The sequence below is a fragment of the Daphnia pulex genome, chromosome 4, assembly GCF_021134715.1.
Source record: "Daphnia pulex isolate KAP4 chromosome 4, ASM2113471v1".
In the NCBI taxonomy this organism is placed as follows: domain Eukaryota; kingdom Metazoa; phylum Arthropoda; class Branchiopoda; order Diplostraca; family Daphniidae; genus Daphnia; species Daphnia pulex.
The window spans coordinates 7,001,272-7,019,380 of record NC_060020.1 but is presented as its reverse complement, the minus strand read 5'-3'; the positions used below and the strand labels follow the sequence as shown (position 1 = coordinate 7,019,380).

The 18,109-nt window shown below is 38.2% G+C and overlaps 5 protein-coding genes across 9 annotated transcripts; 2 read left to right on the top strand and 3 right to left on the bottom strand.

Moving 5' to 3' along the window:
• Positions 1-2,048: 2,048 nt before the first annotated feature.
• Positions 2,049-8,408, bottom strand: LOC124191962 (probable histone-lysine N-methyltransferase CG1716). Of its 5 annotated transcripts, none has more exons than XM_046585024.1 (14): positions 8,285-8,408; positions 7,967-8,214; positions 7,678-7,777; positions 7,504-7,601; positions 5,674-7,340; positions 5,480-5,608; positions 4,976-5,413; positions 4,742-4,912; positions 4,397-4,679; positions 4,036-4,334; positions 3,791-3,932; positions 3,534-3,728; positions 2,399-3,472; positions 2,049-2,334 (listed from the first exon to the last, which is right to left on the bottom strand). In XM_046585024.1, exons 5-14 carry the CDS (start codon positions 7,335-7,337, stop codon positions 2,176-2,178), a joined length of 4,554 nt encoding a protein of 1,517 aa, XP_046440980.1. In that variant the 5' UTR covers positions 7,338-7,340; positions 7,504-7,601; positions 7,678-7,777; positions 7,967-8,214; positions 8,285-8,408; the 3' UTR covers positions 2,049-2,175. The 5 variants fall into 5 exon arrangements, with proteins under 5 accessions (XP_046440980.1, XP_046440983.1, XP_046440982.1 ...); XM_046585027.1 differs by having other exon boundaries at positions 7,504-7,626; positions 7,692-7,777; XM_046585026.1 differs by having other exon boundaries at positions 7,678-7,770.
• Positions 8,248-12,686, bottom strand: LOC124191963 (serine/threonine-protein kinase prp4-like). Its single transcript, XM_046585029.1, has 13 exons — positions 12,526-12,686; positions 12,323-12,463; positions 11,964-12,192; positions 11,174-11,904; positions 11,011-11,098; positions 10,605-10,934; positions 10,026-10,261; positions 9,557-9,710; positions 9,354-9,491; positions 9,119-9,233; positions 8,940-9,046; positions 8,720-8,851; positions 8,248-8,630 (listed from the first exon to the last, which is right to left on the bottom strand). The coding sequence occupies exons 1-13, from the start codon at positions 12,528-12,530 to the stop codon at positions 8,427-8,429; spliced, it is 2,610 nt and encodes an 869-aa protein (XP_046440985.1). The 5' UTR covers positions 12,531-12,686; the 3' UTR covers positions 8,248-8,426.
• A 49-nt stretch (positions 12,687-12,735) lies between these two features.
• Positions 12,736-14,720, top strand: LOC124191968 (regulation of nuclear pre-mRNA domain-containing protein 1B-like). Its single transcript, XM_046585048.1, has 5 exons — positions 12,736-13,182; positions 13,243-13,482; positions 13,539-13,910; positions 13,966-14,141; positions 14,234-14,720. Exons 1-5 carry the CDS (start codon positions 13,032-13,034, stop codon positions 14,375-14,377), a joined length of 1,083 nt encoding a protein of 360 aa, XP_046441004.1. The 5' UTR covers positions 12,736-13,031; the 3' UTR covers positions 14,378-14,720.
• On the bottom strand, positions 14,718-16,347 carry LOC124191971 (alpha-tubulin N-acetyltransferase 1-like). Its single transcript, XM_046585052.1, has 5 exons — positions 16,140-16,347; positions 15,870-16,016; positions 15,625-15,796; positions 15,377-15,567; positions 14,718-15,306 (listed from the first exon to the last, which is right to left on the bottom strand). The coding sequence occupies exons 1-5, from the start codon at positions 16,211-16,213 to the stop codon at positions 15,048-15,050; spliced, it is 843 nt and encodes a 280-aa protein (XP_046441008.1). The 5' UTR covers positions 16,214-16,347; the 3' UTR covers positions 14,718-15,047.
• Positions 16,348-16,356: 9 nt separating this feature from the next.
• LOC124191969 (carnitinyl-CoA dehydratase-like) lies at positions 16,357-17,781 on the top strand. Its single transcript, XM_046585050.1, has 6 exons — positions 16,357-16,517; positions 16,592-16,851; positions 16,912-17,056; positions 17,133-17,282; positions 17,377-17,537; positions 17,605-17,781. The coding sequence occupies exons 1-6, from the start codon at positions 16,406-16,408 to the stop codon at positions 17,692-17,694; spliced, it is 918 nt and encodes a 305-aa protein (XP_046441006.1). The 5' UTR covers positions 16,357-16,405; the 3' UTR covers positions 17,695-17,781.
• The last annotated feature ends 328 nt before the right edge of the window (positions 17,782-18,109 follow it).

The window sequence follows — 18,109 nt, the reverse complement described above, 5'->3', positions numbered from 1 at the left end:
TTTTATGTTCCCATCGGCGATTTCCGAAGAACCAATTCCGTGACCAACAAATAATGTCAATCTAAAAGTTTAGATTTGTTTTGTTTTTTTTTCTTTTCTTTTGCTTCGTCTTCACCAAAAGTTAAAAATGCTCTCCCAATTTTGATCGCACGGGCAATGCCTTTTGCCATATGACTATTAATCATGTGTATTTTCTCCAAATTTAGACAAATATTGATCTCTTTCATTGTTGACAATCGCTGAGAAGCTGTTGAACATTTTCTATTTGTCATGCATGAATGTCTAACATGAAATCGCATGAAATACTTTTTGTTTCATTTCATAGAGTTTTTCTTAATTATTGGTCGGTGTCATGGACCGACTCGTGTGTGAACTGCTTTTGGTGTTCAACGTTCCAAATGTTCCCTTTTTTGCAGTCACATCTTCATAGAGCCCGTGAATCGACAGCGCAATTTAATCAGATTAAGATGTTAACTTTTACTTTCAGTCTTTCGTAATGCTATTCGCCTGCTAGGTGCTAAAATTCTGTCCACCAGTGTCTTCGTTAAAGACGATATTGCGCCATTTCCCAAGAGACTTACCGCCCGACTTACCCGACTGGCCGCGATTGAAGTAGTCTATGACTTAGATGTAGAAAAGTGCATGATCTGGGTTCCCTTCTTTTTTGTGGCTCCGTTTCCCTAACTAACCACTAACCAACGCCCGCCGGTGGTCACTCATCACTGTGAATACCAAGAGGAGCGGAGAGCTCTGGTCGAATGTGGGCTTGGAAGGCGCATGATCTGAGGAAAACTTTTGGAGGGTCACGAGTCTAACCCGGAAGCCTACCATGACTATATCTCCCCAGACCCTCGTAAAACTGATATCCAAAGTCGTAAAAATTCGATTTTTTAAAATAAAACAATCATTAGTGGTTGGTACTGGGTAGCAAAAAATCGATTTTTTTTTTCAACTTCAAATTTCTTATTTGTACATTTTTCTTGTGAACTAAAACTAATTAAAATTTTTCTGAAAAAGTGGATTAGTTTTGAATATTTTGGCGGTATGGCGACCGTAGAACTCCACTGACATTAGAACCCGAAGAACTCCTTTATTATTAAAAATACCCGACAATAGAACTCCAGTGCCCGAGCCCGACAGCAGAACTCTACTAAGCGACAAGGAGTTCTTATGTCTTGGAGTTCTACTGTCGTTGGAGTTCGATTGTCGCATACAAAGAAATTTTTAAAAATTATTTAAAATATTAGGTTTCTACTGTCGGTGGAGTTCTACTGTCAGCAACCCAGGAAGCCAAAATGGCTACCTACCATTTTTTAAATTAATATCTCCTTAACTTCTATCAAATCCTTAACTATCTGTTGTGAGCAGACTCTCTGTCTCTGTTTATTAAATTTAAGAAATTTATGTACATTCCTTAATGGTGAAATAATACAAGGGGTTTTATATTAAAATATCAAGTTTGTTTCATTTTAAACAATGTTTTGGCCCTACATATGTAGAAATTTGTAGCAAAAGCAATATGTTATGGAATTTGGGGAATAGGTTCATAAGTGTGTTAAGAGAAAATAGGGATTAATTATTAGAGCTTTAGCCCTTTATACCTACCTAACTACCTTGTCAATATTCACTAACAACAAACATCAACATCATTATTCGCCTACAAATAAAACATGGCACTCCAGGTACAAAAAATAACTTCATCGTGCTCACCTTCGCCAACCCATCTAAGTCCCGGAAACAATTGAATGTGTAAAATGAAATGACACATGACAGCTCCATCGCGCATGAGGTACAGCTACAAGTCGGCATAATTCGTCATCGTCATCATCGTTCAAAAGATCGTCAGCTCATAGGGGGCTAAATTGCGTAATCCGCTGTGGATGCCACCAGAGGCAGCCACTAGATTTCAAATCGTCTTAGCTCAGTGATAGGATGTTAGCAAACCTTAAAGATCGATGGATTCGAGTAACTATTTAGGACATTTTTCTTGCACTTAAGTCTAAAACCACAAATTTTTTGGAAAGGATTTTTTAGACTTTGTTTGTAAATCGTTGAAATTTCATATATTCATCGTTTTCTGTTGTTTTTCTTTAAAACAGATAAAAGTTGCAGCAGCTAAATACATTGTACAAAACAGTCGGCCGATACACTTTCACATGGGAAATTTTTTTAGGATCAAGCGTCTTCGTCGTTACCCCGTTTATAAGCAGGTCCGAACTTCGCCATGTATTTCTTAATAAAATCCTTTGCTTTATGCTTGACACTGTCGTTTACCACTAAATCCTGAATGTTACGGCAGTGTTTGAGCTCCTTAGCCAATACAAAATGTGTCATCTAAAACATCCAAAGAAAGCATTATAGTCTCAACATCGAATCATGAAAAATTAAAAGTGAATACCTTCCGTGCCAAATGCTTGAAATCATCCGTGCAAGTTATACGTCCTAGTTTACAATCAGGTCGGCGATATGGATTGAGGATGTTCACGATATCAGATGAGATTTTCATGCGGAAAGCATCCTTAATTTTGCGCACTGTGTTGGCTGATACGTCACGATTTCTTTCTTGTTCACCAGCCTCGTCCTCACCTTCCCCTAAGAGCATGTAGTCATCCAATGACCCGTCCATCATGTACCTATCCACACTTAAATCATTCCCTTCACCATTGGCTGCAGTCTCCCCATCTTTATCTTCTAATCCAGCTGGCTCCAAGACGTCTTTCGTACTCGGAACTTTGATTTTTTTGCGCCCATCTCCCTTGAGCAAAGAACGCTTATATTTTTCTTTGGCTCTCTTTCTCATTTTTTCCTTCTCTTTTTCGTTTAACTTTCTCCTTTCTTTGTCTCTGTTCTTGTTCTTTTCTTCAGCCTTTGTTTCTTCAATCCAGAGACCCCGTTCACGAATACGAGCAAGTTTTTGGCGCAAAACTCGTTCCTTAAGCTCACGATATCTTTGAGCATCATCACTTCGTTCGAATTCACTACGAGGGCTTATGATTTTTTCGTGACAAAGGAGTTTTCTTCGGCGTTCTTTTTCTTGCTCTTTAGAATTTTCTAAAATGGGAGAATTTACCGGTTCGGTAATGGCGGTTGATGTGATGGGCTCAATTGCCTCTTCAACGTCTTCTTCCTCTTCGGAACTGAAATCGGGCGTATCAATTTCTGGTGCTGGAATTTCCCACTGGGGTAGTCGCAGACGTACGTGATAATAATAGATGCGACCGCGTTCGTCAACGGAATGCCGCCAGAAACGAGGCAATTTAGATGACAACAGAGAAGAATCCTGAAGATCACCAAGAGAAGAACCTGCGATGAGAGTATCATTTTCTAATGGGGACACGAGTGAAGCTGGAACATACGGGATTCCCGAGGCTTCATGTTTGCATAAGTCAAAGTCCATGATCAGAGGACCCATGACAGTGGGATTATAGCCTTTTGGTATGACTAGATGAAGGAGAGGAGGTTCATTTGGAATCTAAAACAATACGAATAACAGAAAGGCAATCTAATAATTGATGCTGAGCAATTTTTAATACCTTTGCTTGATTAGTTGAACTGGATTCAGACAGTGGGGTAAGAGCAGAGAGATTAGCCGAAGATGAACCATGTTCATCGGAACACGGTTGCCAAACACCGAGAACAGGATCCCAAATAACTTGAGGTAATCCAATACTAAATCCAGGGCTGGCTGAATTGATGAAAGGGGTTGGTTCACAGTTAAGTGGAGTCATCTGTAAATAATATTCCCAATCAGACATTCGAACTTGCGCAAAATATCTAGTTATAATCTTACGGTTGGTTCGACGCCAAATGATAGACATTGTTCTAAATGTCTTCTCCAAACGTCTTCTTCCCGGCATCGCCTTACTCGCTGCTCTTCATCTTGTTGGGCAACTTTAAGCGCAAATAGTCTTCTCCGCTCCTCCTTAGAAATACTAAACCAAGAAAACAGATTCGAATGAATATGAGTATTAATTTAAGGGTATAGATTCGAATGAATATGAGTATTAATTTAAGGGTATCATTTAATGTTCTTACTTGTCTTCCAATCGTGGGATCTTGCGATTTTCTCGATCAGGAGACTCCCTCATCCGTTTCGACTTGTCCCTATCCTTAGGATCTCGATAGCCCGAATCCATTCGGTGATGGTTGTTTGGTCGTCGATCATAGCTACTTTGCTTATTTGTTTGTTCTATAACGTCTGGAATCATATCCCACTCAAGATCAGCTTCACGTTCGTGCTCCTTCATTTTTTCAATTCGTTCTTTTTTGGGGATCCGGAAAACCTCTTTCAAGTTTGACCACGATTCAAGCAATTGAGAAGACATGGAAATGACCTGGGTGTAACGGAACAAACAAATTAGACACTGAATTTTTTTATTTAAGATTGAAACAGTACCTGATTGGGGAGTTCTGTTTGATTCTCTGACGATTCTTCTATTTCAGTTGAGTTTTCCGTCTTTACCGTTTCCAACTGAGGCTCTACCGAGGTGGTCCATTTTTCAACAATTGATATCAACTTACTGTCCAACAGCATGGTTTTATTAGGCACTGGAAGGCTAGATAACGTAGACAATAGATCAATCTTGAACTGAACATTTTCAGAACTTTGGCCAAAGGAGGAAGCGTCAACCATCCAACCCCAGAGCAACTTGAGACCATGATAGTCCAAAAACAATCGCCTAGGAAAAATAAATTCTATTAATAACACGACTAGAACATAGGAGAACTAGCTTAAAATTACCGGCATGCTTGCTCTGCATTACGCAATACTGTAAGGATGTTCCTCCGAGCTTCAAAATCTTCGGCTCGTACCATTAAACGTGAAAGATTAAGAGTTTCGGTGCGATTTTTCACTCCTAACGTAACCAATCTTTCAATTTCACTTTCCAGATCAATGGTGTTGACCTCATCCCTAAATATTTGCAATGAAAACTGTTAAGAGTTTGAAAGATTCACAAATCATCTCAGTACAAACCTGAAAATACTTCGGCTTTTACGTTTTTCCCGATCTCGCTTTTCTTTTTTATCCCGATTCTTGTCTTCCTTTTCAGGATCTTCTCCTATCCAACCCCGACAGTTGGAAGATTCACAATAGCAACGCTGGGCCTCTTTACCATAGCGCTGGAATTGGTAGTCGAAAGTAACTTCGTCTCCTGATTTGAGACTTTTACGTGCAAAAAAGCCAACTCGGAGATCTCCATTTACAGTCCATTTTTGTGTTTCAGCATTTGGATCGCAGCTGTGATTAATGAATCGCGATACATTGCCCTGTTGTGTGGCATCAATGATGGCGTCCGACTTTAAAGCCATAAAATAGTAGTGCTTATTCTTTTCGCGGGCATAATCTTTAGCGCGGCGATGAAATTCTCGAGGATCAATCACTTCACCAACGTATTCAATAATGAAATCTCCTCTGTTTGATAAAAATTGAACGTTAGTTGAAACGAAAATTAACTCTCATATTAGTTTTAAGACTTACGGATCCATGTCCTGTAAAGCACGAAGTCCTACTCCTTTCTTCTCTGTGTTGAACACCTCGATTTTCCCATATTGTCTTTTCTGAAAACGTTTATTTGTGCACCGAGCTGCTAATTGGCAACGCGGACCGCTAAAAGTAGACAAAAGATTATTAAAAATCAAAGTTACCTTAAGAATAGCAATTTCTTTACTTACCATTCTATCATAAGGAGTCGATTGATGCAATCTTCTCCACAACCCAGTTCACCACGAGCGATTTCTTCTTTTGTAAGAGAACAATCACACAACATTCTCTTGACCTCTTTGCTGGTCTTTCTGCTCGTCAAATATTGATTCTCCTCTACAATTTCAAAAGACTTCAATCTCTCTTGAATAATTGCGACATTCTCGCTCAGCGCCATTCGGCTTTTTTCTTCCAATTGGTTCTCTCTATTATCAGACGGAACTGGAAGACTGCAACCCGTTTTTGGTGACATACTGAGTGGGCTGTTATTACAGCTACTCTGATCCGAATTCCCGTTGCGACCAACCACTTGCTCAAGTTCGCTAGTCCTTCGCCACCTTGATTTCACTTTAACAGGTTTAGGTGAGATGAGCACCGACTGGGTATCGAAGGCTTCATCGTCACCCCTTGGAGTGTTACCAGCTGAGGAGTTGTACAACTGATCGGTCGCACTGTCTTTCTCTTTCACGGTCAATCCCTGAGAAAAGTCTTCACGTTCACTGCTCGCCGAATCACTGGCATCAACATGATTAAGATCTTTGCCACACTCTGACCTCGGAGCCTCTGAAGTAATTTCACTATTGCAATTTTCAACAACATCCAAAAAAATCTGCGAACTGCTTGGAACAGCAGACGCAGGCTCAATTTGCATTGAATCATCTTCCATAACAATTTTCACATCCTCTTCATTAGGAATATGTTTTTGGTCAATTTCATTAGAACAAACCAATTCAACCGAGATCTCAGATGATTGAATGAACGCGTCATTATCTCCAACAGTGAGGTCTTGATCGTCAATTACAGCTGGTGCTATGTCGTGGGAAGTTGAAGATACTTCAACAATTTCATTCAGGTCGGCTTTAGTGTCGACCTCTTCTGTGATTTCTATATTTTCTTCGAGATTTTGGTTTGGCTTTTGTTGCCCTGTTTCAGACGTTTCTGAAACTAGGTTGTTAGAAGGTGAATGAACTTCATCTTCTCTGCTGCTCTTGTTACTTTCGTTGTCCACATCTGCAAGGCGATCCTCACAGGAAGAATCTATCTGTTGGGTGGATTCTTTTAAGGTGGCCACTTCTTCGTCCTTGTCAGCATCGTTTTCGGTAGTACTATGCTGCTCGGGAAGGGATTTTTCTTGGGCAATCGTTTTAGCACTTTTTACGGCAGCCTTGCGTTGACGAGTAGGAAGAACTTTAGTAACTGGGCCCGGATCAAAATCAGCATCTGGTGCCCAACGGTTATTAGGTTTGATACGACGGCCACTTCTACTAACTTGATTCGACAGTTCGCTTGTGTTCACGGAAGAGGTCATGTGATTAGAAGAGCTCCTCCCTCTTCCTCTGCCCCTCCCATTCCCTCTTTTCCCTCGGCTAGCAACCGGTTTGGCAGAGTCCGCTTCAGCATTCTCGGCTTGAGTCAAATTTGACAAATATCGAAATTTTCCTACATGCTTAAGACTTGATACATGAAGGCCATTGCTAGAGGAGTCATTATCACTAGACAGCTTTCTACTCCGTTTTGACTTTCCTCTTCCTCTTTTACTAGTTCCACGAGATGATTTGGAAGGAGAAGAGGATTGATTGGAAGTTTCAGCAACGAATATGCCTTCTTCAGAAGCACTAAATTCTGGATCACTCATTTCCTGAAAAGAAAAGAAAAAAGTTAAAACAAAATCACAAATTTGTAATGATATCATGGAGTCAATTGTTCTAGCTTTCCCAAACATGCTTACCAAATAAGAAAGCATTAAAAGCTTACTATGAAACACAAACTACTACAACTACAGTTAGAAAAATGAAAATTACCAGCGTAATTCCTTAGAGTAATTCTTGTTAACTTATGTTTGCATATGCACTGGTGAGTTGTGACATATACAAATTTGGTCTTAGAGAATATGTTCACACTAGAAGTTAGATGATGAGAAATACCTTGATTAAAACCAACCAGATTTTAATAATATATATCAACTTAAAATGTACCTAAAGTCAAATACATGAGGGGAAATATTCCACAATCATTTCATTTCAACGTTACAACTCTTTGCCTCACCATCAGTTCACAGAATTTCAGACCTGTACACTTAAGAAGAAAATATCATACAAATGGCAAAATATCACTTTTCAATACTAAACAAATGGCCAATAAGTTTCTTCCTAATGTAATTTAACAGCTTTGAGGTAAGCTCCTGAGCTTCAAGTGTCACCCACTCCCCAACACAACCCAGTCCAAAGATACAAAGCATTCTTTACGATCGTTTCGAAAACTTACCACAAGCCACAATAATTGTAAATAGTCAGATTGGTGAAATAAGAGCCAATTAAACAGAGTTTTTCTAATTTAAAACCGCGTCCATTCCACATTTATAACATATCCTCGACTTTTCAGTGCCGAACTGACGACAGACACTAGTTTCGTCTTTTGCCCACATGGCGTTGGCGTCGCCTGAACGGCATTTACGATGCTTGTCATTGCCTATGCTCCGGCTGGCTTTTTATGCGATGCGACGACCTTTAAAGCTGAATAAAAAAATCAAAAAAAAATCTAACAAATTTTGTTATAATTAAACTACATGGTGTATTGTCAAACCATTCGATTCATTCAAAATCCAGGAGTAGGCTAGATAAGGGAATAGTGGAGCGAAAGAAAGTATTGAACTAAATCGAAGTTCATCAAATATCCACCGAATGGCGAATAATCTCCAAGCCATGAGATGTCGAATTCAAGAATTCTAAATCTTTTCCGTCACAAATGGGTGGGTTAACGCTTGGTGGATCGTTAATCGTTTAGTTGGATCGAGCATTAGAAATTTGTCTAGCATATCCCGTAATTGCAGGACTTTTCGGTATTGGTCGTCAGGTAAATGTTGACCCCCGATTAATTCATTTTGCAAATCACGTATTGGATTTACTGTAGACATAATAACTACTTTCTCCTACAAAATGCAATTAAAGAGAAATGAATGAAAAGGGTATAAAGCAATAATGAGAAATTTTTTTTTCATTTTAATAAAATTAAAAATACCCTTTCTGTCAGCTTATCCACCTCGCGGGATAGAAAATTAAAACTGGAATCGAAGTGCTGATCTTTAAAGGCTCCTTTTCTGATCAATTTGTTAGGAAATTTCCCTTTTAAATCCATGAACAGCTTCAGCATCTAACAAATTAAATGTAGACAAACACATACATCTTGATGAAACACTGAACAAACGAATCAAACATCAGAAAGTTCATTAAATTTTTACCTGGTTGTTTGAATTACCAGGAAACAAGATTTTACCAGTGTACAACTCATATATGGTGCAAGCCAAAGACCAGACATCAACGCCATAATCATATGGCATTCCTAAAACTACAGGTAGAAATAGTGAGTATTGTAGAGTTCCTTTGAAAATTGTAACCGGAGATTTAATCTACTACTTACTAATCTCAGGAGATCGATAAAAACGGCTGACTAAATAAGGCGTGATTTCATTTTCGGCAACGTGAGATGCTGATCCGAAATCACCTAACTTCAACATTACTTTATTTTCATGAACCTGTGAAACAACGAAATCTTTACAACTTATTTTAAATTCCTAAATGTATTCCATGGCGATTAACCAAAGGAATGTAAAAATTGGAGTTTTAATGTTTTTGAGGATTTAAGTGAGGCTTACTAAAATATTATCTGGTTTGATATCAGCATGCAGAATATTGACTTTTTTAAGAAGCCGAAGCGCTAGGAAAAGTTGCTGACTGTAAGATCGGACGGCTTTGATATTGAGCCCGACATCTTTGCCGTATTTTTTCAAAACCTTCGGAGAAAAGAAAGCATTATGAAATATAAATCAATATAGATATAAATTTATAGTGATGTCACCTCTCTCAGATTCATAGCTAACGGCTCAAAGACCAAGCATAAATGCTGTTTATGGAAAAAGTGTCGAAAAAGTCGAACGCAATGATGTTTGTCTTCCGAATCGGCATCGTTGAGCTTTCGCAAAATCTCCAGTTCTTTGAGCCCAGTTTTATGCCTGAAAAGAACAAAAGAGGATTGCTTTAAATTTGTGTCCACTTAAAAAAATTGGCATCATCTCTCGCCATCATAAGGGAAAAGATATCCGGCGAAAGCCCGTTGATGACAAGGCACATAGTTCACAGCATTACGTAAACAGTTCGATCCAAACAGATTAATACCCAACTGATTGGGCTGCCCGATCGGTTCATCCACTGTAAATCAAGAACAGCTATAAAGGCGAACTGATAAGCATGCATAAAACTCAATGAAAACTATGTGCATTGACAACTGGATACTTCCTTGGGAATATACGCAACTGATGAACACTCACATGATCTCATTGTTGCGAATAATCTTGATTGCCACTTCTTGGCCAGCTCGAAGTTGATCTCTTGCACGAATTACATTCGAAAATACACCTTGGCCCGTGTAACCATATACAGAGTATCGCCCATCCAAAGTCTCTCCTATGCAAACTCTGTAATAACCTTCGGCGTCGTCCCAGTTGTCAGTTAGATTAGGGTTGTCTGACACGCGTTTCATTTGTTCCATAGCGGTAGCAGGACTCTGTTAAATGTACATAGAAAATGGTTTCCAACTGCTATTAAAATTGTTCAAACATGACTTCGAATGACAAATGGTGCATCAGTGTGCTCATACAAGAGGAAGCTAAGATGCCGAAGTGTTGCTTTCAACGACGTCGCCAAAGGAGCAGTCGGACACGGCTTCTTCTATTGATCTACGATAATCTCAATGCCATCAGCTTAAACATTTTTCTAACAAAATAGTAGGCTCATAAAATAAATTACGAAGATACGCAAGTAATATTCGGCACTAACTGAAATTACTTGTGAGTAGACTGGATTGAATATGGGCACACTAGAAAAAAAATAATGAAATAGAAACTCACACTGTACTCTTCCGCAAACATATCAGCTTCCGGAGCGAACATGTCTCTCTTTTTAGCACGCTTCTCTTCCTCAAGCTTCGCTTCCCTGGTATCCGTTTGACTGTCAGTTTTTCCAGATGGTTCACCAGTGATAGAATCTTTCTGCCTATCCACATCACTAAAGCTGCTTTTTGTCACGATGATAGGAGAATCAAACGACATGTTAGGAGTGCTCATCATAGAATCTTCTCCGCCTTCGTTTAGCACTTCTTTGAAAGGTGACGATGTTCCAGATACGTAGCCCTCTACATTCCAAGACTGGCTGGAGTCTTCTGAAGGAGCTCCCAGTTTCTGTGATAAATGTAGGTAGAAAAAAATGTTAACTGCCAATAGGTGCTTTGTTTAAAATATTCAGAATTTGCATTACCTTAAGCAACTCCTCCCTCTGTTTACGGCGTTGCTCAATAATCTTATCCTCGTCTTCTTCTTCATCCTCAAATTCAATATCCAGTGGACTAATAAATACGCAACAGAAATTAGGAACAATTAACAGCTGAAAAATCTACATAAACGCTAATCAAATTTCTTACACATCTTCCGATGATGACTCGTTTGGCTTGCTAGATTCTCCATTCTTCGTAGAACGCCTTTGATCTTCTTTACCTGGCCGATCTCTGTGATCATCTCTTCTCGGCCTATCTCTGTTCCAGTCTCTATTACGATCTCTTTCACGATCTTGTTCATTTTCTCTAGTTTGGCGATCTCGTCTGTCTGGTTCACGACCTCTGTCACGATCACGCATTCTTCGATCTCGGTCTTCTCTCTCGCGCTTCGACCGCATATCTCTGTCTCTTCTATCTCGTCTCTCTTTAGATCGGTCTCTTCTTTCGCGCTCGACTCTTTCCCTTCTTTCTCTTTCCTCTCGTTCACGTTGATCTTTCCTTTCTCTTTCCTCGCGCTCACGTTGTCGATCTCGCTGTTCTCTCTTTTCTCGTTCTTTTTCTCTTTCTTTCTCCTTTTCTCTATCCCTTTCTCGTCCAGGATCTCTTTCTTTTTCTCGATCTCGTTCTTTTCCTTTTTCTCTTTCACGGTCCCGTCCAGGTTCTCGTTCTTTTTCTCTACTGCGTTCTTGCTCTGACTCCCTTTCTCTTATCCGTTCTTTATCCCGAATTAAGCGAGATTCCTTATTTCGCGTTTCGGTTAAAACTTCGATTTCTTTCAATTTGTCTCGTAGTTTTTCAGTAGTTTTTACTTCGATCGTTTTGGTTTCGGTGTCAGAGCAAGAAGAATCGTAAGCACCAAGTCTAGCTTGCAGCAGCTCCTGTAAAAAAAAGTTCAATATTGTTAATGCTTACAAAATAATGTTATGAGATGAAAAACCTTTTGTTTCATCAGTTCTTCCAGATTCAATTCTTCTTCCAAATCTACAAGGGTAATTTCTTGAGATTTTCCATTTTCCACTCCATTTTTCAGAGTTTTCCTTGCTTTTGCAGGTTCAGTTTCCACATCAGATTCTCCCTTTTTTATCTTTTTCTTTTTCTTCCTTTTTTGTTCATCATTTTCAGATTCATCTGAACTTTGATCCCTCTTCTGTTTACGTTTCTTTTTCCTGAAAGGTAGAAAATTGGGATTGCAACATTCATTTCGTCAACACAAAACAATATCATAATTTATGTGATTTGTATATCTATAATACATACACGGGAAAAGTTTGAATTTTTTGAAACTTGGAAACTTACTTTGGCTTTTCATCTTTTTTCTTGTGTTTGTGAGTCTTCTTTAATTTAGTTTTTTTGTGCTTGCTTTTGGTTTCGTCTTCTTCTTTTCCTTCATTTTCATTCTTGGCTACCAGCATGTCGACGTCGCTCAACTCCGGTGTGCTTAAAAAGAATTCAAACTAATTTAGTTTATGATCATGTGAATATGAATACCATAAGCTTACCTCATATTGCTGTATTTTGGAACTAAAGGAATTGCACGCGTTGATCTAAATAATACACAACAACCTATTGAATACCAACACAGTGATGATTTTGTCGACAAATTTCGACAAATTTTGACAGACTAACAAACTAGCGAACAGCAGGGTTGTCAAACACTTGTAAATTATTTTCCAATTTAAACATAGAAAGCATTTGTTTTAATTTAGTCCTTATATTTCTATTAACTGGGTGATTTTTTATTACATTTTAATTTTAAACATGAAATATAGAATAAAACGAAATAAATTTATGACTGTTGTTCTTTTTTTTTATTATAAACTAAATCAAAATTCGGAAAAAGAGGATGGTTCTCATGAAATACAGACAAAAAATTTCGTGCATTTTTGTCTGCTACTTTACCTAATCGAGATTCTAGAAGAAGAGAAGACTGACTCACAAATCTTAGGGACTGAGTTTGCGGTTAACGTAATAGACGAAACTTAATCTATGGAGATTAATCTACAAAATGTCAGGATTTTCTGATGCCGCACTAGAGAAAAAATTAGCCGAACTAAACAACTCTCAACAAAGTATTCAAACATTGTCTTTGTGGTTAATCCACCACCGTAAACACCATGCTAGTATCGTCAAAATTTGGTTAAAGGAATTCACGAAAGGTAGTAAAAAAATTCCTAAATCCACATTTCCAATTAAATTCCAGCATTTCTATTTCTTAGCCAAGGACAGTCGAAAACTCACTTTCATCTATCTCGTCAACGATGTCATCCAGAACAGCAGAAAGAAAGGTCCAGAATTTAGAGATCACTTTGGTCCAATTCTTGCTCCAGCCCTTAAATTGATGGGTCAAGCTGTCAATGATGAAAACACTCAGAAAAGACTAGAACGAATTCTCAATATTTGGGGAGACAGAAACATGTTTGATTCCAAACAGATTGCTGAATTCAGAAAATCATTAGGTATAAGCTATAGAAATAATTTTCATTACGTAATTTTAAATGATACCTTCATGCAGAATCATGTCTCAAGAGAAGATTTGACAATGGAGAACCCCCTGTCAAAATATCAAGAAGAGATAGGGGTGAGAGCCGCGAAATGTTAGAAAATGTCAAAGAAAACAAAGAGCAAGAAGATCCTGATAAAACTAAGAAAGAACGAAGAAAATCAGAATGTAATGAAGTGATACAGTTTGATAAGGAAGGAAAGAAAGAAGTCCACATAACTTTGTCTCCAAAACTACCTGCTAATGATGCTCCAGAACCTGAAGAACTTGTTAAAGCACTTCAGACCCTTGAAAATGCAGCATCAAGTGATGGTATTGTCAGGAAAAAAATTACTGAATTGCCTCCTGAAGTATCAGATGTCAGTTTGCTTTCAAAAATCTCAGGTAATTCTTCCAAGAAATTTCGTGTGTGGCAATGCCAAAATCTATTTTTATTCAGATCAAGCTCAAGCAGAAATGTTAACTGGTAAAGTAAACGAAGCAGTTGAGTTACTTAATGACTACAATGGCCGATTGTTGAAGGAGATGGAGGATCGAAAAACGGTAACTAAAATGCTGCATGATTTCACGGCAGCACAGAAAGAACTTTTAGTTCAAGCTGAAGAAAGACTTCAGGTAGGGGATGTGACCTAACACACATCTTTGTTTTTTTAATTTAGTTTGGCATTGATAACATAATAAACTAAATTAATTTATACCTTTTTCAGGAGTATAAAGAGAAATTATCCAAAGTATACCAAGTTCGCGAAGAATTGCGTTCTCACGTTTCCAGTCTACCAGATCTTTCGCAGCTACCCGACGTCTCGGCTGTTCCACTACCCTCAGCGGGTGACCTTTTCAGTCTGCGTTGACTTAATTTTTTTTTCTTTTCTTTCAAGCAATTGCTTGAATTCATATTTAATGCATCTGGCGAAGACTTTTGTTTCAGCGTTCAAAACCCGACTGTAGTTAAGTGTTGAGATTCGATTGGTGAAAGCAAATTTCTTTTTGAACGTAAATTTTGATCGTCACTCTCCCATTCTATCTCAACCATTGATTGCTGCCTACTATTATATATTTGGAGACTCTTGAATTTTTTACATGATGATCTCCGTTCGAGGTAAAATCCTAAATTGCCAACGTTTAGTTCGCTCTGCTAAGGCTATATTGTATGTTGTACAACGTCAAGCATAAATAAAAACTAAACTAGTGTAATCTCGGTTATTTTTATTTACATAATTTAGTGTAATTTTTTCGACGTCGTTATGAGAAAAATTAATAACAAGTACGCAAAAGCATATTGAGTGTGGATAAATACTTAAAGGCAAGTAACAATCTCGTTAATCTCACAAAACATGAACACATTCTATGATTCTATACAAAAAGAACGGGGAAATTAATCATCATTTTAAAGCTGGCAACGAATAGATGGAGAAATAACGAGTAGATGATGGAGAAAAGGACGGGATTCAAACACAACCAATTTCTAATTACCAAATCCATCGCGTGGTATTTTTTTAAATAGTCGAACCAATAAGATTTTTACCACAATCTATGATGGCCAAATTTGGATGCAGTATCTGTAGCGAACGGTTTGGGTTGATGTTGAACTGAGATTTGGGCAGTAGGCGATGTGTTGACATTAACTAATGAATTTGTTCGCCAAAGATCATTTTGATTGCTTATTGTTTCATCATACAAGCATTCGGTAACAGATTGTTTTCCGCGAGTTCGAAAGTTGATACTCTGCTCGGTAGCTGCATTTAGTGCCATCATACTGTTACACCGGCTAGGTAGGGAACTATCATTAAAAAGTTTTTGATACATTAACAAATGATTTTTCGTTTTCTAATGGCTTCTCTAATAAATACCTTGAGTTTTTGCGGCCAGCCGATGGGTTACTTGATGCTTGGTGATCATCATTATCAAAGAATCCTTCATAAATAACAAAGTTGTTTACTTGGGGAATGAAATTCTTAAGACCATAATGCTTTTGAAGAAATCCAAGAAATTTTTCTGACGGGCGGTCGATTGCAATTTTATGAACATGCAGCTTTTCATCCTAGAAGTTTACTCAAATGCATAAGAAAGCAATAACAAATTTAAATTATCACCATACCTCTAAAAAATGAGCAAACAATAGTTTTCCAAGTCCCTTTCTCTGGCAAGACTCATGGATATAGAAGTCTAGAACACAAAGTGGATCAAGTTCATTTTGAAATCCTTTCTTGTCCAGTAGAAAAAGTTTTTTAGGTCCAATTTTAAGCATGCCCAAAATAGCTCCATTGCCTCTGTAAAAGAATATGTAAGATGTGGTTCATTTCATACAAATTAGGATCAGATTGTTGATTGATGGATGTATACTTGTTGGCAGATGCATCTGTCATAATGTATAGAGTTTGATTGGAATTCACAAATGAGTGTGCTATAGTTACTGGCCTATGAAGATTCTGAGCTACACGAGAAGCCTCACCAACATAATCCACCACTTTCCAAAGCTCAGGGTCACACCTTTTTAATCAAGAAATGACTCATTAGCGATTACAATAAGAAAAAAAATTCGCACTTGTGCAGATGAAACAACTTGTTGATGCGTAAAATCTTAAAGAACACGTAATGAATTAGCAAATTTACCTGGCGATATCTTGTCCACGGAATTTAGTAATTGGATTCTGAAAGAACCTGTTGATGTTTAAGTGGAATTCCATACCAAAAATAATTTTTTTTTTCTCTGAAACTATACTAAAAAAGGTGTGTAACGCAAGGTGAATGTGAAAGCAACTGTGAGGGTCTGAGGGATCGGCTACTCTGGGGCTCTGGCTAACTGAGTAACTGCAAAGAAGAATCTCCAATTTTTCGTCTGCTTGCTTCAGTGAGCATAGGCCGGAAGCCCAAAACAGATGACGTTCGGTCTTGGTACGCAAGGCATGATGACCCATTTCAAAATAATAACAACATCTTTTCTTCGTCGTCCAGCCCTGTTTTTCAAGAGGTTTAATTCTAGCGCAATAAGTATAATATCATTTGTTTTCCAATATCCTTCGACAATATTAATTCGTTGCTTTCCACTTCCACCTTTTTTTAAGGTGAATCTAATAATGCTTTGGTGTTAAAAAATAAGATTGGAGCGGTCGCCACGATTGGTATTAATCGGCCAACCAAACGTAATTGTGTCAATTATGCCACCGCTGAACAATTAGTCCAAGCTTTCGAAGAGTTTGATCAAGATGAATCAGTCTGTGCTATTGTACTTCATGGGATAGGAGGAAACTTTTGTGCAGGGTATGATTTGCAGGAATTAAGCACAGGCAATGCTAGCATTCTTCCAGAAAAAAGAGGCCCCATGGTATGTAAATATTATTTTGAATGCTAGACAGTTAAAATAATTTAGTTCCCTATTGTTCAGGGTCCTTCTCAAATGTTGACGAAAAAGCCTCTAATTGCAGCTGTTAGTGGATATGCTGTTGCTGGAGGATTCGAACTGGCTTTATTGTGTGACATGAGGGTAGTGGAGGACACAGCCGTGATGGGTGTATTCTGTAGAAGATTTGGTAAATACTTTTCTAACAATTCAAGGTACATAATAAACACATTGGATAACACTTATTGACACTTTTGTGATTGCAGGAGTCCCCTTAATTGATGGTGGAACAGTAAGGTTACCAGCATTAATTGGATTGTCTAGAGCAATGGATCTCATTTTGACAGGAAGGCCAATTAAAGCTAAAGAGGCACTTGAGTGGGGATTGGCCAACCGAGTTGTTTCTTGCGGAACGGGTGAATTTCCAAGATAACATAAATTCCACAAAAGCGCAAGGCGTTTAATGAATTTTACGATCAATAACCGGATTTTTTTTTTTTTTTTATATAGCCCTTGGTCAGGCCGTCAATTTAGCAGATTCATTAAAAAATTTCCCCCAAAAATGTATGCAAGCAGATCGTCGGTCAGCTTATTATGCCACTTACTCAGCCAAGTCTTTAGAAGACGCACTACAATACGAATTTGATAACGGGGTTCCCGTTCTAGAAATGGTAATCCAACCTCTAATTGTATCCCCCCCCCCAATCAAAGTATATTGACCTCTTTTAATGTTTGAAGGAATCCATCCATGGAGCCCGAAAGTTTGTTGACGGTGTTGGGCACCACGGAAAGTTTCAGCTGAACGGATCGTCAGAATCGAAAAAATAAAACAGCTGACTATCAAAAATCACGCAGAAAAACAATTTTACTTTTATTATTGATACTTATATTACACGAAAGCAAAAAAAAGCGAAATGACTTTTTTCTTGTGAATTTCTACCGCAACGCTATTGCAATGTAAACAACCCCTTTTTATATCATCAAAGTCCCGTACTAGAAGAAAACAAAGCGTGTGCCAATTTCTCCGCCTTTATTTATTTTTCACATTTGCTTTTTTTCAATTAGAAATTGGGAAACGAAAAAGAAGAAAGTAACAGTCAGACCAGACGGTCAGCTGGTGAGAAGGTTGGCGCTTGGCGGCACTAATAGCCCCCTCAGTCCCTAGCCCAACTATGATGATTAACTGATACCGTTAGACAATCCTTCGTGGACTTCCGCTCGGACCACAAGCTGGTTATCTTTT